This window comes from Phalacrocorax aristotelis, chromosome 19, assembly GCF_949628215.1.
Source record: "Phalacrocorax aristotelis chromosome 19, bGulAri2.1, whole genome shotgun sequence".
NCBI lineage: Eukaryota > Metazoa > Chordata > Aves > Suliformes > Phalacrocoracidae > Phalacrocorax > Phalacrocorax aristotelis.
Genome location: NC_134294.1, coordinates 4828387 through 4853897, shown reverse-complemented (window position 1 = coordinate 4853897; position 25511 = coordinate 4828387). Strand labels below are relative to the sequence as shown.

At 43.8% G+C, this 25511-nt stretch overlaps 1 protein-coding gene across 2 annotated transcripts in view; it reads left to right on the top strand.

The window, feature by feature from the left end:
* The window catches only part of SPSB1 (splA/ryanodine receptor domain and SOCS box containing 1), a 38974-nt gene extending 21138 nt beyond the window's left edge, over positions 1-17836 (top strand). For both annotated transcript variants that reach the window (XM_075113706.1, XM_075113707.1), the window contains exons 2-3: positions 11283-12108; positions 15701-17836. In XM_075113706.1, the coding sequence (XP_074969807.1) occupies positions 11415-12108; positions 15701-15828 (822 nt within the window). In that variant the 5' untranslated portion in view covers positions 11283-11414 and the 3' untranslated portion in view covers positions 15829-17836. The remainder of the gene's footprint in view (positions 1-11282; positions 12109-15700) is intronic.
* The last annotated feature ends 7675 nt before the right edge of the window (positions 17837-25511 follow it).

Below are 25511 nucleotides of genomic sequence, written 5' to 3'. Positions count from 1 at the left end.
TTGTGAAGCTTCTTGTACAGATAAAATGACAGCCTCATTCTCTGAAAGAGCTTTTATCTAAGAGTAATACTATGTTATCTGAACAGAAGCCTCAGTGTGGTCCTTGGTTATAGAAGGATTTTTGAAAACTGGCCTGTTCTTTAATTTTAAGGTAGTGTGGCAGTAGAAAAGCAGCATGGAGTTGGCTGCTAAAGGGCAGGGAAGTTTTAAGACAAGTACAGTTAAGCGGTGTACTTGGTAGTTCAGTCCTTCAAACTAGTCTTTCAAGTGTAGCTTGTTCATAAAACTGTGGGGTTTTGTTTGCAATGCGCCAAGCATAGATTTCAACCTTACCGGGATGTGAGGCTTCCTCTGGAAGTGCTTGTTTACTTGCAAAGTCTCAATAACATATGGGAAAAATCAACTGAAGGTGGTTGGACAGGTACAAAGGTGTAAGAGAAGTGAACCGCTGGACAAGGTGAAGAAAGATTGTGTGATATACTTCCCATAGTACTTACTCTGCAAGCAGATCATAGAGCCATCTCTTGAGTACATGTAAAGAAATCAGAACTGTGAAAAGACTGTGCCTTTTTCAGGTGACTTTTGCAGTTGGTGTACCTATGTTAGCCTGTTTTTTTCTCCTTGGAATAAGCTCTCCTGAGACACTAGTGCCTCTTAAGGCAAAGACTGCACTGAAGCAACCTGCAAGCAGCCTTCCATCAAACAGTCTGAATTTCAATACAAGTGAACTCCATCCTCAGAAAATGGGTTCTTGACACAATGAAGAAAAGCATCACATGTCTGGATCTAACCTGGAAATGGTACCAGGAGCTAAAAAAAAAACAAAAAAGACTTTGCCAAATATGACCAGTGAGATCAGAATCTGGTGTGTGGGAAGTATGTCTTGCCTGGTCTGGAGACATTTGATGCTGTGTTCTCTAAATGGGTATCCACATGCTTCAGCATGTGGGAGCTTGCTAAGCTGGTGGAACATGTAGCTGCAGTGCTATAGCCTCCCATAAGCTGCTCAAACCAGTGCACTAGCTATAAACAGCTTGCACTCCAGAATGGCTGTGCTGAGGACTGTGCAAAGCACTTCAAGTGGGAATAAGGCTGTGTATAAGGGCATAGTAACTGCAACAACCGACTAGTTTTCCTCCAGGTTCTCAGTCTGCAGTGGCTGTGTTACTTTGCCCTTGCTGTCACATTTCCCTATACTTTCTCACAAGAAGAACAGAACTGTGTAAATCTTCCTTTTCCTCTAACACCATAGACAGGTGCTGTTTCAGCGCAGGCCTAACTGCCAAACCACAGATTCTTTTGGTGGAAATAATAAAACAGCTATCGGGAGTGCAGATCTATCGCTCAAAGCTGAAGTTGACACATCTGATCTTCATCAGCAGTATGTCCCTGCTATAGCCTGTCCATGACTTCTGCGTTAAAAACAAGTCACGTCTGCGATTCGTTTGTATGTATTGGTAACTTGAGCCACAGGCCGATGGTTAGGCTGCTACCTGAGCTGACAGTCATCTGAGCATGTGACAAGCTGTTTTGTGGCACCAAGCATGATTCAGATGCTGAATTCTGCCTGGAACCCAAGTTCATCAAGTCAGTCTTCTAGGTTTGTAATAGCAGCCTGTAAATACTTGCTAGAACACAGTTTAAAGTTGCTTCTGGAAAATAGCACTTCACCAGTTGGCTACAAACAGACACGCCAGACTAGCAGGAAGTTAGAGAGGAGCAAAGGGGAGAGATGTAAGGAAGGTCAGTGCTGCAGCTGCAGATGTGGGACACAGGAAGGGACTTTGGCTAAATTTCTCAGTGCTTAGCTGAGAGGCAGACCTGTCAGTTCAGTGTGGGATGGTAAACTCAGAGCTCCATCCTGCCTTATGGAGGAAGAGCTTTAGTTGCTGGCTTTCTGGCCTGTGCAGTCAGCTCCTACTCGCTGTGCATACTTTACCATGGCTTCTCTCAGGCCCTCTGGTCAACTTAGCAACCCTCCTTATGCCATATAATGCTAACGCTGCTTACTCTGCAGTACAGGAACTTGTTCGCAGTGTTGGGGAATGTTAGGCATATGTGTTTGGGCTAAGTTTCTGTTGTACAACTACACGCTGGGAAACCAGAGCAAATTGCTTAACTCCTTTTAACATCTGTATGTTACACTACCAATAAATGAACTACTTCTAGCCAGAGTCTCATTGTCCCAACCTGAACACGGTTTTTGCTCTGTAAAGGCCACAGACAATGAGTAAGGGTGGAAAGGAAATGGGTGCATCAGACAAGGGGACAAGGAGAAATGGTGCTGTTGGTAACGCGGAGGTCTGAAGCCAGCAGTAGTAACTGTTCAACCCACGTAGCTTTCTAATATTGCTGACCTCCAAACTCTGAGGACAGAGCATCCTCAAGGTAGTTTTGGAGAACGTAAAAGAATTGCTTTAGACTACTGGTCTAAGGGTGACCGCAGAAAGATGGACAAACAGTTCTTGGCTTGATGCCAGGAAGAGAATGGCTTGCAGCTGACTGAGTCTTCTAAAAAGCTGATCCCAGCTTCTTTATGGATGCAGATTTCTAGCACTCAGGCTGGCTTTCTCCCCTTCTCAAGGGAGGCAAGGAAGCAGAGGTTCTGATGAGATACTTAACTACCCTTTGCCCTTTAAAGAAGGGAAGCCCCCAGCCCAACATCTGTTAGGAAACAATCCTTTCTGAACTACACTACAAAGTTTGCTCAGCCACGTAGGATGGATGAGAGGTCATGGATTGTGCTGGTGGACAGAGCCATGATGCCAGTATGGTACGCTGATCTCAGTGCTGTGCCTGGGAGTATATGTTAGTCCTAAGTGGGAGAGGCTGTGAAAGAATACTGTTCCATTGTGGTTCTGAAGGCTTATTAGGGAAGAGAGTCTGTCACTTTAAGTATGAGGTTTGAGGGAACTTAACTTGCAATATTTGACCATTTTAAGACTGCCCACCTTAGATGGCCTTGCCAGAGCAGGCAAATGACTGGAATCTGCTTCTGAGAAGTGATTTTAATGAGCCTTGAGGAAACATTGGGCCTAGTCTTTAAAATGCAGTTGGCATTCATAAAGTACCTGGGAGCTACCTTATGCAGAGCTGTGAAGGGTCTAATGACCTTTCTGAAACATCCAGTAAACTTTCTCTGTGGGGAAAAAAAACACAACAGCCTGAGTTCATTTTTTTCAGTTAAAGAAATATCTTAGTTTCTCTGCAACCAAAATTGTCATTGGTAACTAGCCTTTGATAGGAGAATATCTCTGGCAGGAACTTGTGGAACTCCTTTTGTCTGAGTTGCTTCCATCATTACAAATACTCGGCAAAGTAACCTCTCTTCTGCTGCTTAGTAGTATTTTCTGCTAGGTTATGCAGCACTGCAGCTAACAGGAACTCTCTGGGTAGGTGGACAGTGGAAACTTAAAGTTGGTTTCTAGTAAGTGGCTTAGTTGAGAATGGCTGATTGCTGTTACTTCAGGTTTTAATTTACTCAGATGTGCTGCTGTGAGTAACTTTGGTGCTTTGCTTTCGAGAACCAGGTACTCTGTACGTGGTGTGAGAGGGCATGTTGCCTTCATCATGCTGCCTTTTAACCTTGCAAAAATAGCTAGGAAACTTCTGCAGAAACTGTCTGCATCATCCCAAGAAGAGTAATGTTGAAGTGCTGCGTTGATACAGACAAGCTGATTCTTAGTGGTTGCAAGTCCTAGCAGCGTTGCACAATGACTTGCTCTTGGCTTCCTTGGACAGAAGCCTTTTCTAGTCTCAGGTGGGCATGCTTATGCTAGCTGCCTCATATACAGAAGAGCAGACCTCTTGGTGTCTGCCTAGTAGTTAGCTTAGCAAGGTGGCTTGTTAAATTCATAGTCCAGGTAAATCAAGCATTGCCAAATAGTAAGTGTCCTGTTCTCCCCATCCGTGGCATATCTTGAGTACAGTTACTTGTCAGGGGCCTCTTACTCTGCTGGAAGATGTTCCTTTTTGCTATTTGCTGGGACGTGTGCCATCTTTCTTAATTCTTTCTTGCCCAACCTCTTGTGATCTCAGTGACTGCAGTTTCACTTTCTGTGGAGGCTACATATTGCTGCCAACAGCTAAACCTGCTGAGCCAAACTGATTCTGCTCTTCAGTAGGTGGGGCTGAGGAAGTTGCCCCTGTGACAACCTTCTCTGCATAGAGCAAGATAGCAGCAAGGCTGGCAGGGCTGCCAAAGCCAGTGCTATGCAATGACGGTTGCCTCTCCAGCCCTGATCTAAGCAAAATTGCAACACTCTGAAACTGGTTCTAACCATGTTGTTAGTGCAGTTGTTCCTGTCATCTGTTTGGTAGCTGCTTGGTCTCTGCTAACACAGCACTGGAAAACTTCAACAGCATAGGTGAGCTTGCTTTTTTCCCCCAAGGTTTGATTAACATTTAGTGGGGTGGGAAGGATGCTAAAACTAGAAAGCTGGTAAAGTGATTGCATCAGTGCTGGATAGGCTGTCACAGCCTTCCTGTGGCCGGTTTTGGCAGTAGGCAGAAATACACAGTGCAAGTAAGGTGGTGTATTTTGGATGCTAAGAATGAACACCAAGGAAAATTGAGTGTCCTAGTTCTTTGGGGCTAAAGTTTGAATGCTACTTGAGGCATGTGAGTTCTCTCTCCGCCCCAGTTAGGATGTGTTGTAGCATTGCTGATCCATCATGGCTTTTAGCTTGGTTTTCTAGAAGGTCTATGTGATCAAGGGATCTGTTCTTCCTAGCACCACCAAGGGAGGAAGGGGAAAACCTCTGGTGTTGAAGCAGCTTCTCCGGGAGATCACATTAAAGAAGAACTAGCATTGTACAGGGTCTTAGAGGGGTTTCAGACATACTAGTTTTGCATATATCTGAAGGATGTGAAAGGTGACCCCAGGAAAGCTGCTGCCAGCAGGTTAGCGAACTAGGAGTAGTGTAGCTCCTTTGTTTATCGGCTTGTGGGATGAACATTCAGCCCAAGAAAATGGACCACGTTTCCTTACTGTTTCTGTAGAAAAATCATGGAAACCTGAGCAAAACTACAGTGGGTGTTTTAGTCTCATTTATTATTACTCTCTGGAATCCTTTAGTTCAGCTTTCCAAAGCTGTAAGCAAGTAAATGACCATGTGCAGAATATATAGTTTCTTTCCTTCTCCTGACGTGTTTTCTAGGCTAGAAATCTTTAGGGCAGGTCTCTGATTCATTGTCTGTTGAGCACCCAGAGTATCCCAGGTGTTTAAAGGTCTGACTTCTTATCTGAAAAAGGACACCCAATAAACATTATGGGGGGAAATAGAACAACAGTACACTGACTTTAAGAAATAGACTTAAAGAAAACTGGGTCAGGAGTTAAGAAATCTCATCTTCATGTATTCTTGTAAATTATATTCCCGACAGGTGTCCTATAGGTGTTGAGCTGCAGGGCAGGGGAGGACTTCTGAGGAGCCATGGGTTTTCTGAACTGAAGTTAAACTTTTTGTAACTGTCTGAAATGTTTCTGGTCCTTCTTTCTGATAGTTTGCAACTGAAGGAGGATGGTTTGCCAGTATTCAACCTCAAGAAAACAGATGTTTTCGGTGGCTGAGTGCCTCACAGGTGCTTAAACAACTGCAGGCATCTTCCAGCAAGTTGGTGGTTATTTCTGCTTCCCCTTGTTTTGGAGAGGGTGTTTCTAGAACTCTTTACATTCTGGATTTTAATGGTGAACTATTGATGCTATATTAAGTCTCTGGCAGCACTTTGGCAGCTTAGGAGTTGGGTTGGTTAATGGAACCAGCAGTTGAAGACACTCCTGAATGACTAGTACTAATACCTTGCCTTATGTGCAGATGTTGTTCTGGGACTTTGAGGGCTCTTGCTGCTGTGCAAGTTGCTCTCAAATGGAGCTGAAAATCTGCACAGCAGCCTGTCAAAATTCCTGTGTTACTTTGAGATGTAGCTACCTGAAATAACCTCTGACTGTGTGATAAAACTTGCATGGGAGCAGCTTTTTGGCTTCAGATAAAACAATGAGGGCATCTTGGGTGAGTATTCTTTAAGTTCACTGTATTGACAACCTGGGTTGCATTTCTAGTGTGTGTTCAGATGAGGTGAATGGGTTTTAATGCCAGCTTAGGTAGGAATTAGGTGAATTGTCTGGGAACAATAAGGAGCCTTGTTTTGGATGTGACTTAATCTAGCTGTGTGAATTGTTTAAGGGGCACTGTTTAGCCTCATGTTTGCAAGGTGTTCCTCTTGGTTTTGGGGGACACTATGGCAGTAACTGAAATCAAGACCTAGTTGTTCAAGCCGTTTCGGGGACAAAATATTCTGCTGTGTATAGTGGAGACTGCTACCTGCATAACATACACTTAGCTGGGTTCTTGGCTGCATTTTATAAGGTTTACTGCCAGCTGAAGGGGATAAATGTGGCCATGGGCACAGAGTATGGCTCTGCCCTGTTGTACATGGCATTTTGGTGAACTCAAAGATGACCCTCTGCTGGAGAGGTCTGTGGTAGGCAGTTACTTTGCCTGGTTCATGTCAATGCCTAAACAGAACAAGTTGGACACCAGACACCATCTCTACTGTGCCGTGTACATCCCTTTTTTTGCAGAGCTGTGTTCTCCCCATTCTGCAACAGGGACTGACACCTTCCATTGAAATATCTTCGTCTTCTGCCTCGATCTGTTTGCAGCAAGCAGTTGTTTTGAAACCTGGCACATCTTTCTAGTATGGCAAATTGCCTACTTGTTCTGAAGAGCTAAACTGAGGGGAGATCTACTTCTCACTGAAAATAGCAGTGAACACTTTTCTCTGAGACACTTATAATTTTGTTCCAAAGCTTTTAAGCCTAGAAGGTTAACAATAAAACTGAAAATAGCATGGGAGCAGAACAGAGCATCGTGAGGATGAGCTTCTGTTTATAAAGCAGAGCAGAACTGCGGCAAGCCTGAGCTGTTGATATGATAGATAAAAGCACTTTCAGTGCTTACATTGTACTTAAACCTGTAACAGTTCAAAGGTTTTGAAGTAGCTAATTCCTCGCATATCTCTTCATTTGTGGCTGGCTGTGTCTCATCAAGCTGCCCAGGGCATGAATCCATTAATTTAAGAGTGTAAGCTTTTCTGTATCTGTCCTGCTGAGGAAAAGGACCTGTACTGTCTTATGCACTAAGAGGCTTTTCCTTTTAAAAAATGAGGGCATAATTGTGCTTCTTGACTGCAGGGCAAGGCAAGGTGCCACTCTGCAGTTCTAGACTAGGCCACTGCCAGGAACGGTGGAGCCAGCCCTGAGCAGGAATTGTTGTCTTGCCCTAAGAAGGAGCCATGTTGCACTTAAATGTTGTCATATGGTGCTCAGTATCTGACCTGTGCTCACTCTGACCCCTTTGTTCCAATCTTTTTACTGTCTTTCCTCCTTTCTCGTTATTCTGGCCACTGTCCTTCCTCTAGTGTTAGTACTCTGCCTGGCAAGAGTCAACTAATGCAAGTGATGAGTGGTGCTTGTGTTCAGGAAAGGCTGCTTTCTCTTTGGAGCAGGCAGTGAGATGGTATCCCATCCCATGTGCTTCAGAAGTCCCTGTTGTCTTTCACTGCAGTGACTCCCTTTCTGGTGCATCAGCCTTGAGAGAAATATGATGAAGCTTATGTTGGCAAAAGGCAAAAAGTCATAATGAATGAGGCATTGTTTTGCTAATGAAGAGCATGAAATAGTGTTATCTTCTCTTGAGCATTTTGTGCTTCAAAGCAGTCTGCACCAATAGTCCTGCAGTCTGCTTTGTTTTGGTTCTTGCTTCCTATGCAGTGTTCTCACATGTACTGTACAGCTCTCAGGAAATCTCTGCCTCCCTTCTGCCAATGTTTTCTTCCTTTCTCCTAATCAAAGTTCCAACAGCTGAATTTTCCTGTAGACTTCCAAGTGTACTTTAGCCAGTGTCTTGTTGACAGCCTTTGTCCATATGCCATAGGCCTTGGGAACGCCAGGTAGTTCATCTGGTACTTTCTGTGGAGCACTGCATGACTCAGTTCTGTCTCAGCAGCCTGATGGTCTTTATCCCAGCCTGAGCAAATGACTTACACTGAAACTTTTAAAAAATTACTGCTTCTGGTCAGCATTAATGTACCTTTCCCAGGGAAGGGAAGACACTTGCTGGACTGACTTCACAGATCCCTTAATAACAGAGTTGGTGTCAGCTTTGAGGTATAAAACTGAGAACTGGAGTACACACAGGCAGGAGGTCTTAAAGATGGGCAGTGGGATGATTGGGAGGAACTTCTGTGAAAACCTTGAGTAACTGCATGGAATAAATGTGCTGAGTTGAAAAGATCAAGCAGCTTACTAGGTGGGTTTGTAGGATTCATTGCGATGTTGTGACAAAGTCTCTGGAAGACAGAACAGTGTACTTGAACTTGTACACCAGCAGCTCAGCTCATGTCTGTATCAGCTTGTTCTTGGGATCCCTTGGTTTGAGATATTGTTCTTCCTTAGGCTTACAGAGCAAGGGAGCCTGTGCCCCTGGGGGCTGCCAGTGCCTGTGTGTCATGGAAACACTTGGGCTCAAGCACCTGAGCTGCAGGGCAGTACAGCTAAATGTGTTGAGGGAGGGTGGTGCACTGGCATCTGGTGACTGCTATCTCTCAGTTGGTTTTGCTGTTACTTTCTATTTTCAGCTGTTGACCAGGTGATTTACAACATTCAGGATTTGTTTTGATGTTGTGGATGGTACTTATTTAACTTGCATGATGTCTCAGTTACCTTACCAGCTGATAATGCTTTTGGTCTTGATTTAAATGGCAGTTGTTTAACAAATATCTTCTGTCAGTGCTATGCATCTGAGGTCCCTGAATAGTTCGAAATAGCTATACTGCTGCTTAATGTGCATTGGGGTGTGACTTTTAAAGAACCTCAGGCATTTTCCTCTCCGTACTTGAAAAAAAAAAAAAGGAAAAGTAGTCTTATGTCTTCTTATTTAAGAACTACAAGATTTGAGCTCTTTGTTCCGGTGGCATACCCTGGACTAGTGGTAAAAACCTGTAGGGAAGCCAGTGAATTGACCTCTAGCCCAGAGCATACATGAGCCTTCCATGTCACCTTCTAGATGAAGTCTTGCTGCTTATGTCCAGTAACCTTATTTTTAAACCAGCTCTGATTCATGCTCTATTCTTTATGCCAGATGAGGTCCCTGGTTGTGAGTAAGTGTTGTGACTGTAGCTGGCAGGAGCCCTGCATGATTGCCTCACTTCAGGAAATGTTAAAATAACACTTTTTTTCTTAGAAAGCTAGTTTGCGCCCCTCCCATTTCTAAATCTCCTAATAGCTGCCCCCAGTTTGGCAGCTGTCTTAGAGGGTTGTTTGTGTTGCCGAGTGAGAGCAGAGACACTTTGGTGGATGCAGTGCTGGAGGAGAGGTACACAAAGTGAGCTAGTATCTTTAGCCAAGCTGGCTTAAATGTTTTAGAGGCTTCTCTGAAATTTGGAAGGAAAACTGCTAAACTGTGAGAAGGCTCTTGCTCCCCCCCCCCGGACTCTGCATCTGAAGCTGGGGATTTTTTCCTCCTGGAGAAGAGAAGCTGCCCCAACTGAAGCTGCTCATCTGAGACAAACCATACAGCAGGTTTATCTACTCTCTTGACTATAGTAATTTAGTGGGGCCAATAGTACCAATACCTGCTGGAATTGGTGTCTCCTGGGGCTGGACCCAGCAGGTTTTGTCTGCTGTTCTGGATTGCAGTCAGGCCTCCAAGGTACTTAACAAAGCTTTAGTGGGGTTGAAGAGACCTGTCGTCTCAACCCTGTATCAATGGCTGCTGGCTGCTTTGCCAGCTCATCTGTGGAAGGTTTCTAACTTTCCAGATGGAGAAGCTTTCATTTTTATTGCCTGTCTTCTACCTTGCTTGATCACTGTTATGGGGACATGGTTTGTGTTAGCTTTTTTCTGTTGCGGAATTCTTTGTGCTAAGGGAAGGAAGTGGTTTATGGATGGATAACAACAGGGAATGTTTTTGTGTGTCTTTGCAGTATTGAGCCTTTACTCTAGGGGATGCTTACATCCTAGAGGTTCCCCAAGACCTTTCATTTACAACTGCCAGCCAAGAAAGGGAGGCTGGAGTTCAGCTGTCTTCAATTAATGTCTGTCAGATCTGGAGCACTGCAAAGGAAGCACTGGAGTACCAGCTAGAAGAACTCGAAGTGCTAATCTAGTGTGTTACATGAATAAGCTGTTTTGGACCATGGAAAAACATTGCTGGTACTAGGCCAGTTTGTAGTGCCTCTTCTGCTTGCCAGTCTGACCCTCTTCTTGAGCTAGAACACAAATACATCCCTCCTGAAATGCAGCCTTCTCTCCTTTCTTTATAGTGGAAGCTGTCCTTATGCATGTTTTGTGTTCTGAAGGGGAGTTCGAATAACTCAAGAGTTGCGTGACTGAATAAGCTTCCCCTCTGCAGCTCTAGAGCTGTCCCTAGCAGGAAAACTAAAGCTTTGCAGAGCAGTTATCCATATAAACTAATCCGTTGCTACTAGTCAGCTGTAGATGTTACTGCATAGACTGAAGACAATGCAATTGTAAACTCAGGTCTATTTTTGAATGATTGACTGAAGCTGTTTGGACTCGCTGTGAGTGGCTTTGGCAGGAGAAGAAATTCTCCGTGGTGGTTATAAGGAGCTGGAGCAGTGAATACCAGTGGGTAGCCTGGGCCTTCACTGGGATGTCTTGCTCAGTCTGACCTTGTGGTGTGAACTAGGGCTGGGAGACCAGGCAAAATTATGCTTATACAAGATAGCGTTTTCAGTCCTCCTACCAAACAAAGACAATCAGGAAAAATTTAAGCCTTGAGCATTACTGTGTACTAGGTTCTGAGTCTTCTGCATTGAATAAGCGCTTCTCTTGACTTTTCCAGCCTGGACAACATCTAGGTGATCATGATGTAAAAGCAAGGTTTGCTGGAAGCAGGCTAAATAGAGATGTGATCCCTTAAAGTCACTAGATGTAGTAATAAGGAGCAGTGCTTTCACTGTAAAGATAATGAGCTCTGGTGGCTGAACCTACACATTCCTTAGCAAAAGAAGCAGAAATTCAAGTGCCTTTCTGAACGATCGGTACTAAGTTTTTAATGCCCCCATCTGATCTATAAGCTATCTCCACTATGCAGGGTATACTGCATAAGTAGCATGCATTACCTTTCCTTGCTTGTGGAAAGGAAGGACAAGTTGTCAGGATAAACAGATTAAAACTGTGCTCTGTAAATGTTGCATACAAGGCTGTATGTGCTAATGTTTAACTTGTCTCTTTTGTTTTTCTTTCCGTCCATTAGGCAATACTGACTGCACATCTTGACAAGGTTTCCCAGCAACCTTTCCTGTAGGGCTGAATGACAGCAGGAGCGGCCGGGTAAATCGATGAGCTTGCCTTGGGAGCCTATAAATAGGCAAAATCAGAACACGCAATGGGTCAGAAGGTCACAGGTGGGATAAAGACTGTGGATATGAGGGACCCTGTATACAGGCCATTGAAACAGGAACTCCAAGGACTCGACTACAGCAAACCCACACGTCTGGACTTGCTGCTGGACATGCCTCCGGTGTCATATGAAGTCCAGTTACTGCATTCATGGAACAATGATGATCGCTCACTGAATGTATTTGTGAAAGAGGACGACAAACTCATATTTCACCGGCATCCGGTGGCTCAGAGTACAGATGCCATCAGAGGCAAAGTGGGATATACACGAGGACTGCACGTATGGCAGATCACATGGGCAATGAGGCAGCGAGGCACACATGCCGTGGTAGGGGTGGCAACAGCAGATGCCCCTCTGCATTCAGTAGGGTACACAACACTTGTAGGAAATAACCATGAGTCTTGGGGGTGGGACCTTGGGCGCAACAGACTGTACCACGATGGCAAGAACCAGCCAAGTAAAACCTATCCTGCCTTTTTAGAACCAGATGAAACTTTCATTGTACCGGACTCCTTCCTGGTGGTTCTGGACATGGATGATGGGACACTGAGCTTCATTGTAGATGGGCAATACATGGGTGTTGCATTTCGGGGACTCAAAGGGAAAAAGCTATATCCAGTGGTAAGCGCAGTGTGGGGACACTGTGAAATACGGATGCGCTACTTGAATGGACTTGACCGTGAGTATGACTCCCTGTATTTGTTCTAGCAGCACAGGTCTGTGTGCTATCTAAGTGCAGACTTACTAGACCATTTTGGGGAGGGTTTTCATTTTGATAGAGGGGTGAAGATTTCATGTCAGCAGTAGGATTGCTGGATACATCTCTGAATCCTTAATGGATGATTGAAAAAGCTTGTCTGTCTGTACACATGTACTGTTACCAAGGCACTGCAGGGAGCAAGCAGGGTTTGGGGAGTGTGTAGTGGGAGAAAGTTAAGCCAGTTGTCTGTCTAGAGATGACAAACCTTTCTGTGTTGCTACTCAAGTACCAGCAGGAATGTCCTGACAGTTGCAGTGTTGGCAATGTAATCCTGGTGTCTCTTTACAGGAAACAGTCCCTGAGGAACAATTCCCTTCCTTGAATGCCTAATGAAGGGACTTTTATAATCCCTGGCAGGCAAGAGTGGGACAACCTGTCCCTATCTGAGAAAACGGGAATGCCTCATCTTTCAAAAAAAAGTAGCTCACTTCTGCTTCTTTCAGGGCACGGTGTGCTCATTCCTAGTGCGGAGCTGGATAGTGTAGCCAGCCCAACTTGCATGCCAGGCCTTTCACTAATAGGGGCATCAACCTCTAGCTAAGCTTAGTAATAAATTTGGCTGTCCAAATATGTTAAAGTCTTATCTCTCATAGCCAAAAGTTACTACTGGGCCAGACTGTGACTCAGTCCTCTGGGTAGGGTGGAGGAGAGGTGAAGGAAGTGGATTAAAATCTGGGTTTATGTTGTTAGTGAAATAAATTTGGTGTTATTGATATGAAAAGTAGTATTTCCCCTGCATTCCAGAACAGTGCCTGTCCAAAGGCTGTAGCATACTGGGCTCTCTAATTTGTGCTTAAAACATGTTGTAATGCTGGGCCAGCAATGGCAAACCCCTGGCACCAGTGACATGAGGTACACAAAGCTAACACTGGGCACCAGAAAAACTGAGCTGTCAGAATAACCAGGAAAGCCTTGCAAAGAGAGAGCAAAACCCACAAGTGCTTTGAGAAATACACTTCAACTCAGCAAGACCAAAGAGAGCTCTTGGTAGACCACTTTGTCACCAAAAGAAATCTAGCTCATTCTGCCACAACAGCTTAGAGAATGGCAGCAGCTCCAGTAACCAGGTTTTTCTGGAGGGTCAAAGCCAAAATCTGCAGCTCTGTTCAAAGGCAGCGAGTCTGGAGTTGTTGGCACAGAACTGCACTGAGCAAGGAAATGGCCACCTCCAAATCCAATACTGGTTGTGATGTGCTCTCAGCATAGGAGTGAATTGTGGGCATAAGGCCAGGAATGACAGGACGCTATTTTGGCACAGATAGAAAGAAGGTGTCTGGCTCTAACCACTTCTGAGCATTCAATAGCAACACTGTACAGTGATTGTAGTGCTTGTGAATGGAAGGAGGTCAGATATGTGTGTGCTTTCTCTTTTGGTCTCAAGATCTCCTGTCAGACTGGATTATCACTGCAAACTAGAAGGGGACAAAGTTCTTGTTCTTAATCTCTGTGGGAAGAAGATCCTCTCCTTTTAAGGTCATTAAACTGGAGTGTATTTGTTATGTTAATGTCTATAGGCTTTGAGGGTCAGGGCCCCTTGTCCTCTAGGATGCTGGCTAGACAGTGCCTCTGTCCCAGCTATCTCCATGTGGAACAGAAGGAGTTGGGACAGACTTTGAATACAGCATATTTGTACCCCAGTTGCTTAAGAATCAGCCACATTGGGAAGTGCTAAAGGATTGCTGCCAGTAATAGGCTTCTCTGGCAGTATCAGAGCCAGAGCTGAGACGTGCAGTCCAGCTGTAGAGACCTGTCCCTGCAGAAGAGGCAGCACGGATCCTGAAGTAAGCATGAACAGGCAACACGAGCAGTACCCTGGGCTGAGTGCAGCCATGTTTCCACTTGTGGCATGGAACATGTATGACAAACAGTGGGGCTTGGGAAGCAACAGCACTGCCCTGACAGCTGTTGGCTTTCCAGCCAGTTGTCAGTATAAAAGAGGTATGCATATAGAGGCGTGATTCCTCAGGAATAATTAATGCTTAAAGCGCTGGGAGAACTTTGGAGAACTGCTAGTGAAAAACATTCCATTGCAGCTTCCCCTAGAGCAGGTAATAACTTGTGATCCATAGCAGGGAAGGGGGGGGCGGGGAATAGGGCATTAGTTCAGCTCTGGCTGCTAACTTCAGGAGACAGACCAATTCAAGCGTGCATTTCCTGACTTGGTTACCAAGTCTCCCCTCAGCTAACAGACTCTCCTTCGCACAGACGTTTTGCCAAAAACTAGACAAAAATTAGCTTTCTCCACTTTTCATTGGAAGTGTTTTCTACACGGAGCAGTATAACTGTTTACTTTTTCCAAAGTAGAATCAGGAGTGGCCTGAGCAGAGGCTACTAACAACATTCATGCATTTGAGCTTTTAATGTTAGCTGTTACCTTTGAACCTGGAAGGGACTTGTATCTACCTTCTTGATGGAATTATTTCTGGTAAAATGCAGTAATGTAACCATGGTCAGAAAAATGAAGTCTTCCCTGTGTCTCAGCTTTTTAAAACAGCTGTATGAACAGTCAGATTAATTTGGCTTGTAGTAGTAGAAGCTAGAGCTTTGGCATCAATCAAGGTTCCTGAAAACTGCAGCTTCTCAGCCAAATTTTTCCATTCCTGTGGATGTTTTTAGGTGTCTGTGTTCATCCCAAGATGTCTGTAAAAGAAGCTTTCTAATGGTGCCTGCTGAGCCTTCAGGCTATTAGAAGGCTATCCAGTTAACTGCTTAATTTGGGATGTCTTTGTGTTAGCCCTCCCTTGGGGGAGGAGAAACCCCTTAGGCTTGAGCAGCAAACTGTGTAAAGGTGAGCTTTGACAGACTTAAAAATGGAAGCTGTGAGAAACTAATCTGTATATTCCTCCTGTGCAGCTGTGACATGTTAACTCCAGCTCGTATTATCTTGTTCAGTGTTTAGAAGTAAAGGATGCAAAAATAATAGCAAAAGGCTTGCATCTTTCCCAGTTTTATGATACAGGAGAGAATCCTCTAATGGAAAATGTCACAATACAAGTGGTGACATGAAGCTTTGATGGATGGCTTTGTTTTTCGTGGGAAGTACATAGTAAAAATGAAGGGGTTGACAGCTGTTATCCTATTATATAAGAAACAAATCATGGTACTTTCTGGATACCCACATCACATGAGGCTATCAAACTGTTTGCTGCAGTTGTCTACTTCAGTGAATCTCAAAGGTTTTTGGCTACTGCAGTAAGAGGCACAAGCTAGACAGATGTGTTCTGACTTGAATGAATGCTATTGCAGAAGGGGAACTTCCATTAGGGGATTCTAGTATTTTGCTCACGCACATATATGCCTTAAATAACATCTACGGAAACATCATGCTGTGCCTGTGTATTTGAGGAGCTGAAGCTGCTGATAAGTGAATGCTGAATGGCTAGGGTCCTGCAAACATGCCAGGCATTCACTTTTCTTGCTCAATCTTTCCTGGGGAATTTTTAGAACTAGCAAAATAAATGTGTAACTTGTGGGTTGGGTTGTTAATATTTTGGGTCTCTTTTTTTCCCAGCTGAACCACTGCCTTTGATGGACTTATGTCGGCGAGCTGTGAGGCTTGCTTTGGGCAAAGAAAGACTGAATGAAATCTCTACGCTGCCACTGCCAGCCTCCCTCAAGAGTTACCTGCTCTACCAATGACCTTCGTGTTCAAGGATAGAGAGTTGGAACCAAGGCAAAATATTGGAGTCAACCCACTGGGCAATGGGTCTTCCACCCTCATGTCATCGCTACTGTTGGAACTCCTTGGCCAAAGTATTCCTGCCACTGCTTAAGTCTCCACGTGCCCTTATTGGCAAGCTCTCAAGTAATCCTTGTTTCACAACTGAGTGTTTTGTTCTTTGGAAGTCACTTCCCCAGCACACTTACAAAAGGAACACTTACAGAAGGTCTGTGCTTCCTTGCTTTTCCTGAGAAAAGGCTGTACTGCTTCTGTTGGGTTGCAGAGCCTAGGAGTGAATGATTTTTCTGTACCAGCTAAAGGGAAGAACATAATGTGGGGGAAGGGAAGGCATTAGGAGTAGATATTTTAAGGCCAGGTCCTAAGAATGGAAAGGCACGAGGCGGCCAGCAGAGTTGGGAAGAGTCTGGAATACCAAGAATAATTAATTGTTGAGTTTTTTAAAAAACCAAAAAAAAAAAAACACTCCACCACCCCCAAACCCTGAAAAACCAAAACCAAGAACCCTTCCACCAGGACACTTAATGTGGAGAAGGTGGTTATGTTGCTGATGTCTGTGTCTCTTCCAGGATTTCTCACAGTGTTCTAATGTTACTTCATAGGCAGTGAATCCTGCTTTCATGTTTATCACCATTGCTTTCTCAGTTCTCCAGCTCTATCCTCTGTTCTGCATCATCTTAGTGGGTTTGACTCGGTTGATTGGGCAGTCATACCATGCCTTCACCTGCCCTTTTCATGACTTAAACTGGCAGGTTTTAGTCTCAGGTCGGGTTCCTCACTGATATGAGGCGAGGGAAGGGACTAACATCTCCTGCAATAGGGTGAGACAGGCTGTGTGAGCTGAGATTTGCTACACAGCTATAGGTCCTGCCATCTTAGGTCTGCTTTCTGTGTAGCCTGTTCCATGTTAAAGCTTTAGAGAAACTTGGTAATGTGTTTCTCTAATGGCTCTGCCAGGGAATTATCTTAGATAAACTGCTTAGTCATCCAAACCAGCCTTTGTTCTGTCATAGACTGTCAGCATAATCTCTACTTAACTATGCAGCAGGAATAAATCTTTCTCGATTGGGGGTGGGAAGTTATCCCAGAGAAGGTGCTAGCTGGGTGGCTGCAGAAGTACCATCAGCAGATGAGAAATCCAGAAGGTGATTGCTGTAGAATGTCATTTGTGAGACTTTAACAGAGGCCAGTGGGATGATCTTCAGGTACAGCAAGAAGAAGCTGAACCTCTCCAGAGCTGGGGGTGGGGGGCAGGAGAGAACTGCAATAAACAGGACAAACAATTCAGGCAAAATCAGCACATCCCAAATAGATTATCACCTCAGTAGCCAAGTAAAGAGGATGACACTCCTTTACTAGCAGGAGCTGCTCTCTTGACCTATCCACAGGTTACTATGCTGCCTTTCTGGGGTTATTTTGCACATTTCTTTGTCTTGAAAAAAATGTTTGTGTGGTTGGTTTTTTTTTGCTTTTGAGTTATCCCTTCAGTTCAATGTAGGTACAAATGGGTTTAGTTGTTGAAAATGTTAATATATATTTGTGGTGTATGTATAAGAACATGTTTTAAACAGCTGCTGTAGGGTACCTTTTTAAAAATAAACTACTTGCATAGTATATTTTTTAAAGCACAGAATTGGTGCCAAGACTGGGTGGGGTGTGATGTGCCCCTTTTTTATCTAATATTATATGATTTTTTTAATGTAGGGGTTTGTACTAGTTTCTGTTACAGGGTGGGACACAAGAAAACTCATTGTGCATGGAGCCCTACTTGGTTGCCTTCACCTTGAACCAGTGTCTTCCAGAACTCCAGGGAAGCAGCTGTGTTCTCCCTACTTCAAATGTTCTTTGTGTTCCTTTGCTTCCATCTTCTCTCACTTCACTAGTATGTTGCTTTGTACAGTTTTAAATTCTGACTTTATTTTATGACTGTAGAATAATACTCAGTAACCTAATAAAACTTAAACATTACTAGATGCTGGTTTTTATTTGCATGAAGTGATCAGAGTTCTTTATATCTAGTTTCTACATGAATGGTGAATTTATTCCTGAGAAGGCAGCCCAAACAGGTAAAGCAAGGGATGTTGTGGCCCTGTCTCTGCTTGGAAGAATAACAATTTAAAGCTGGCATCTAAAAGGTGTGTACAGGTGGAGGGTAAGCTGCAGCTCTTGGCACAGGGTGGCAGGCTGTGGTAACCTGAGATTTTGTGGAGCTGAATGGCTACTCCAGATGGAATGGAATAAAATCTGTGAGACAGCAGCCTTGCTTTCCTAATTTAACTTGGTTTACAACTGACTTATTACACCATACTCTGCTTTCTTCAAATAGAGCCCTGATCTAGTCAACCTACTAGAATCTAGTTATCTTGCCAAACTTGATGCATTGTGTAGGCTTGCAAATTTAATTCCTAGATTACAGCCAACAACTTTCAGAAGAGAAGCTCATATGAAAACAAGTCACTAACCTACTATTTTATGTTGATAACTGACTGCCCTTTTTCTTAGGAAGGGAGATTGTTGATAGAAGAATGCAAAACAAAATGGTGAGAGGGTTAAAGGGATCCCTAACCAGCAGAACAGCACAGTTAATTACAGAAGGTGCTATGGCAGGTTAAGCAGGGTGTTGGGAGAGTCATTCCTGTATCATGTGCTTGAAAAAGGGCCAATTGATTTCAGTGTGTTCTGGGTAACTTCTTCAGGTCATGAACTTGATTTAGCTCAAGTAACTTAGTTTTCAGTCACTCCCTACCCACTGCTATAAGTTGCTGTGGTTTTGTGTATTTTGAGATGTATTTGCACAAGAGGCTTCGTTCCTGGGCTGTGAGGAAATATGGATTATATATTTTGTGGAGTGCAAACTATTGCTTGCAGGTAGTGCCTTCAGTCTTCTCCACTTCTAACCTCTGCAATACTGAGATACTCTCTAATTGTATTGGCAGTTAGGTTAAGCCTCTCCAAACTGAGTAGAAGTGAGATGACTTGGTATGTTTGTCATTTATGATGAAGGCTTTAATTCCCCCTCCTGTCCAGATACTTTTCTGTCTTCCCTGCAGCTACCAATTTGAGCATGGAAACTGAATTATTTAATCAGTTCACACAAACACTACAGCATGTGAGGCTCAGCTGAAGCTCAGCGGTATGCTTACAAACTGCCTTATAAGGGTACTGGGTGAGGAAAGCTTAGAGGAAAAAGTGTTCTTTGCCTGTCTCCAGTCAGGACAAGAATATTTTTTAATTTTGCATGTCTTAATCTTGTTTTTTTCCCACATGTAGAAGAGAACTGTCTATAGATCATAAGCCTAAATATCCAGCATATTCAATAATCTCTATTTTGCTGCAGGTAGTGGAGGATTTCAGCGAAACACTTCTTGCCTGTCTGTGAACAAGGCCAGTTTTCCCTTACCTTACAGTGGAAGGCTGCCTCTGCTTTGCTGGAAGTATGGCTGGAGGGGTTCTGGGAGAGCAGCAGTCTGGGGAGGGTGCATAAGGTGGGGCGGGTGCAGAAGACTGAGAAATTAGTTCATGCTAAGCTCCAGACACCCAAACAGGCTTGTGTTCCAGCTGCATGGAATATTTGAAACAAATGACCTGCTGAGGGCTGGGAGTTTGCAGTGTTTATGTACAGTGCCATGGCAACAGTGGAGGAAGTAATGAGATGGGGATTGGATGTGGTGGAATCAACAAATGATATCACAGATTAGCAAGTCCTAATGAATCAGTGGCTCTCTGCTTCCTCTGCTATTGTCTGTGCTCAAGCACTGGCATGTGGCAGGCAGACCTACTCCTTTCTGAGTAGCGTTAAAAATTGCAAGTCCTACTTGTGTCAGGGCCTCCTTGAAAACCAACTGTTACCCTGGCCAGCATCTCATCTTCCTGCTGTTGCTGACTAATCACGTTTATGTACATGGAACACCTCCTACGATTTAGAGGAGGCTTCTAACCTTGGTCTACCTTTACCTTGCTGGTGCTACAGAAGTACGATGGCAATTCTGCAGAGAATCCGGCACTCTGATGCTCTAGACAAGCAGTGGGGTAGCTTTTCCTTGGATGTTGAGGCTTTGGTGAAAGTAATTTGAGTCTAGAAAAGTGTGCAAGAGGGGAAGTTTACAGTGGAGGAGTGTAGTAGCTGATAAGGGAGCATGTCATGCTACTTCAGCAGTCTTGCTGCAGTTTTCTTTAAAAGGAAAGCTTGTCTGGGATACAGGTTACACTCCTGCGCATCATATCTGTGCCAGCAAACATCCCTACTGAGGATCTTGGCCAAAACTATGACAATGTCAAGACAGAAAAACTTGGGGGCGGGGACCAACAGTTGCTGATTGTCTCCTTTATCTGCAGAACTGACAATTTGTTTCTCTGAGCTCAAACAACTTCCCTGTCGGAGCCTAGATATCAGCCTGTACCTCTCAAGTCCTTAGCCCGTAGCAGCACAAGGCAATTTTGCTTTTCCCTTTCCCTGGGCCTGAGATGTGCAAACTCAGAAGGATATGCATCATACCTTTAAGAACTTATTTTGGCAGTCACATTTTTTCTCCTGCATAAGGTAGGACAATTATGAAAAACATTTCCTAGCATGCTCCCCTCTTCTCTCCCATATGCTTCCTATGCAGACCTAATGCTGTTGATCTTATGCCAAAGGCTAAGCTGCATTTGACTGGAGAAGGAAATACATAGTGAGTTATTTAGTAAAGTTTATTAAAATTGAAAACCTAACTCAAAGCACAACCTTTCTTGGCATACAAACCAGTGCTGAAGGGAACAAAACTCACTCAGTGCTTACACAAAACACATTAGAGCACTGATCCTGTCCTTGCACATGTTTTGATTAGAAACTATTGCAGGCTTGTCTGCCCTTCAGACAGAAAACTATTTGAAGCAGCTGCCAGATGTTTTGTCTGAGTTGTGTTTTACAATTTGGTTACTGCTTAGCAATGCTCTTCCCATTGGGTGTCCAAGCTGCCCTTGTGCATTCTGTTCCTGTGGCACCTCTGTGCTGGTTTCCCACCCCTTCGCCCTAGTCACATACGCATGTAGCACAGGGGAGATACAAGTCTGAGTATTTTACTGAAAGGCTTGGTATCATGCGTCTGCCTCCCAATCTGCTGGCCTCATCTGGGACCTCTTCTGGGACTAGCACAGACCAGCCACATTCCTTTGCTCACATGTTGCCATCAGTATATAAACGTTAAGGTGATTTACAGTCTCTTATAAAAGCCCTTAGAGCCTGAATTTAGGCCTTGCTAAATGGCCTTACACTGAACACCCACAGTTCATGGCTTGGGCAGCCTCTTTAACTAGCTGTAACTTAGCTGAGTTGTTAATCTTTTTTTTCCCCTCTGTGAGTAAGATGGGCAAGAAATTCTCCAAATACAATGAAGCAGGGCAAAGACCTTTGTTTTTTTCAGAACTGTGACAAATTTGACTCAGTCAAAAGATATACCTGCTAGCAGGAGTACCTCAAGATTTCCTTTGTGTTTGCCCAGCTCCAGCAGCATCCCAGCCAGTGACACCAGTTGGGAGCAGACCAATACGCCTACATGTTTGGAAGCACACATCCGTGGCTTTCTGTGCTTCTGCACCACTCGTGCTCCTACAAAACCACATCTATACAAATACAGCGTCTTAAGACAGAGTTCTTGTTAAATGGGTTTAGCCTGCAGTTTTTCACTTTGCTCAGACTTGCATCTTTTAATAATCAGAGGGCTTGGGTCCACACCTCTTAGGCACCTAGCATTGCATTTCCCTCTCACACCATGTGTGACTGTTCTGCAGTCAACAGATTATGGCCCAGGGAAGCTTTGCTGTGCAATGGTATCGTGGGGGATGTAGGCCACAAAACAGATGCTCCTTCTGGATAACCTTCTAGATAACACCTTCTTTGTCCTGAGAAGTTCCATAAATGCCTGTTCCTACCAGATTCTGTCATTGTTCCTTCTCGTAACCTCTTGTTAAGTTGTTAACCATTATTTAGGAGGGCCTAGCAAAATTTTACTCTTTAAAACCTGTATAAGCAAACATGCTCTCCAAAGTATTATTATTATAAAGGATACATGGGCAGGCAAGAAACACCTGCCTAAACTGCCATCTGGCCAGGACACAGGTGTTGATTGAAATTTTTTTTTTTTTTAATGAAAAAATACTGAGGGTTTCCCACCACTGAGGCTCTGAACTCTTTGTCCTCTGACTTTTCCCAAAGCAGCTACCTTTGGAAGAGCAGAACTTTCTCTCGGGCTGTACAAGTGGTACATTGATCTGAAAGGTAAGTGCCACCTACTGAATCAGTAACTTAATTTCCTGCAACACACTGGATATTTCTTTTGGAAGAGGCCCAGCTAATATTGATAGGGTCTGTTCCTATTTAATTTGAGGTCCAACAGAGACTTGAGGAGTAACAGCTGTTACCCCTAAATATGATCTGTATTTTTCGAACTGTCTAGACACCTGGGTGGGTTGCACACATTACCAGCAAAGCTAGTTAATCATGTCAAAATTTTTCTTTCTATAAAGGCCTGGTTTGGGTTTGTTTTGTTTAATAAGCTGTATGGAAACCCAGGGGAAGACAGTGAATCAAGCAGACAAGTGGGGAAATTTGATCACTAAAGCTGACATTTTGACGTTTTTCATTCTGACCTGGTATAGACAGTGCACAGATTTCAAGATTTCAGAAGTTATTGGCTGTGGTGTTTGATAACAACACTGATGCAGTAAACCCTTAAAACAGAAAGCTGTATTGATGTATCATCACACGTGGTCTCTGAAATGCTGTTAAATCAAAACTGACTGAAACTGTGCTGCACAATGGGAAATTACAGCAATGAAAATTAGGTTTACAGAATGCTAGAAATTGAGTTTTTACTTGATTTTGTAAAATAAAACCTATAAGAATGAGTACCCAGAGTCCTTATGATGCATCCTGCTTGGATAAAGACAGTCATTTTTAATTAATGTTCCTACAGATGCTATCTTTTCCAAAGTGACATGCTGTGTGATAAGATCGTCATTATTAGAAAGCAAAGGTGATTCTTCACATGTAATCTGACATTTTTATTTGCATTTTAAAAATAGTTAGAAAAATGCAAATAAACCCAGAGTTTAAAAGGTTATCAGACATTTCTGGACAGGAATCCACTCTGAGAAGCTGCATCCTGGAGTTCAGACACTCTTGAGCTGGGCTTGCAGATCCACTGGCAAGCAATGCCTTGGAGGAGGCCTAACATTTAGAATAAGAGCCTTGTGCACACATGCTTTAGGTCTGCATTTTCTTGTGTTTATGTTTGTGTTTGCTAACTGTGTTTCAAACTTTATAATCAAGACTAACCATGACCTTCGCTAGAATAAACTTGTTCCCCTCTTCAAAGTTGCCTGGTACTAGCACTAATCTCAAGTACGTTTCAGTAAGCACAAAGCATGTATGTTTCTCTACAAACATCAAAGGCAAATAAAATAATATTATGGTCATATAGGTAGGATATCTGTAACCTAAACAAACATGAGAATCCTAAGACAAGCTATGATGCATTTTGCAGGAAGTTTAACTTGGAGCCTAGGAGAATCAGGCAGTGGCATTAAATACTGTCTCCCGAGATGGGTGTTAAACAGTGTTTTCAGGAAGCGATGAACACTGAAAGAGCAGATCCAACTTTGGAAGAAGCCAAAGTACAAAAAGATTGCTGATCAGGAAAAGCCTCTGACATGTTAATCTCTTACCCGATGCATTTGGCAAAGGTTCAGAATCATTCCTGGGAAAACAAAGAGGAGGAAAAGATTTAGCCTAGGGGTTGGTTTGGTGTTCTGATCACAGACCCAGCTGTTCAGCTGTTTGATAAAGGCTGGTGGGTACGAGCTGGGAACTGAGGCTGAACCTTCAACCTTGCCGCATCTCCAAAATGGCAGACAGGGTACCTGATCAACAGTTAGGGTGGTTTTCTTTGGTTGTTTTCCCAGTGGTCAGCTGTTCCAAATGGTGCTAGAAATAGTGGGAGAGAAGCAGCATGCTGCAGACTGCTCTCAGTTTCTAAAGTCACTCAGATATCTTTCTTGCCAAATTCTCTTGGAGGGAGATTGTGTAATCAAACCGGGTTGCATGTAAAAACACCCTTGTGTACGTCCAGGCGTGCAGGGTATTGCCAAAGTGGACAGACTGTCCTACTTGTGCCTGCCAGAAAAGTTGTGTTTTGTCCAGCGGAAAAGAAAACATCCTTTTCTCTTGGTGCTCTGGAATTTTGTCTTTTCAGACTCTGAACTCATTAGCAGTGTCTCCATACTATGACAAGTTTGGCCATCTTGGGTCAGGACAATGGTCAAGTAAATTGAGTCTTGCAACAGTAGCCAAACCTCAGCTATTCTCCACAGAAACGGGCCCTCTTGGTAACGTGCCAGATACTTCAAAGATTGCAGAAAGCATGCAAGAAGAAAGGGAGCAGATCGTTATTTTGTAATATACACAGTCTTTTATGGTAGTTGCTCTTTGCACTATAAAATACAGTATCTGCCTCTAAACAAAGTAAACAGAGAAAATAGTTTCATAACATGTTTAACAGCTGAATTTTAGAACACAGACAACAGAGATGATTTGCACAAGGCTTTTGTTTCCCTCTTTACTGCCTGCATTGGATGAAAATGGCAGATTTCATTGGATTGTATTTGAAATGAGACTACCAACTGTAATTGGTCGTTTCATTAAATATGTCCCATGCTCTGCATTCATGTCTGGGGGCTGCCAGAATGGCTGCATGAGCAAAACCCACATTAGACACTAGGAAAGTAAAAGAGAAGGTCTTAGCACTCTTAACTTGAGGATCACAGAAGGGTTGCTTCTCCCTTTGTAGACCTCTGAGTCAAAACATTTTCAGGCTGCTCAGAACTTGTGCCCATCACCCTTAGCCCAGCTCTTGCCCTTGCCAACACTGCACAGGGAGTGTCCATGGCCAGCCTGATATTGCTGTGTTCTCCTGCAGCTGCTGCCTTATTGACTGAACTGTCCCTCTGTGGTTTGAGCACTGAAGCACTTCACTAGCCAAGCAGTTGTGCGTTAGGTCTAATGCTTCACTTACTATGAACTTTCTGCTTCAACAGCGATCCAGTGGCTTCTTCTAAAAGGGGAAGGTCTCATACCTTAGTGTAGCTTGTCTTCAAAGTTTGGCAGCTGCTGTGTAAAATTATAGGGTGACTCCATCAAACTCTTTTTATACACTGCCCTGGATGATGGTGTCCTGCTTATTCAAGGGAAGAGAGCAGATGGAGCCCAGAAGTTTGTTTTGCTCTTTTCCTGCTTAGCTTCATGTCTGGAAACCTCCTAAAGTCTGTCAACTGGCAGTGAAAAATGAGTGCAGTGTGCAGGCCAAACAGGTGGTCTGCAACACAGCCGTTCCAAGCGCAGTAGGCACTGATTGCTGCCTGGCAGAGCCTCTGTGGCAGCAGAAGGGCAGACCAAGGGCTCCTGCTATTTACCTCCCTGCTTTTATTTTTTCGCTGCAGGCAGAAACAAAAAGATTGTCAGAGGTCAGTGTCAACACAACATTTTGCTGCATCTGTGACATTCGGAGTCTCTCTGCATGAAAATATAGCAGCTCCCAGTTCCAAGGATTTTCTTGGAAGGGTGAGAGCTGCCCCTCTCCAGCCCTGCTTTTCAATTGGGTGACTAGTT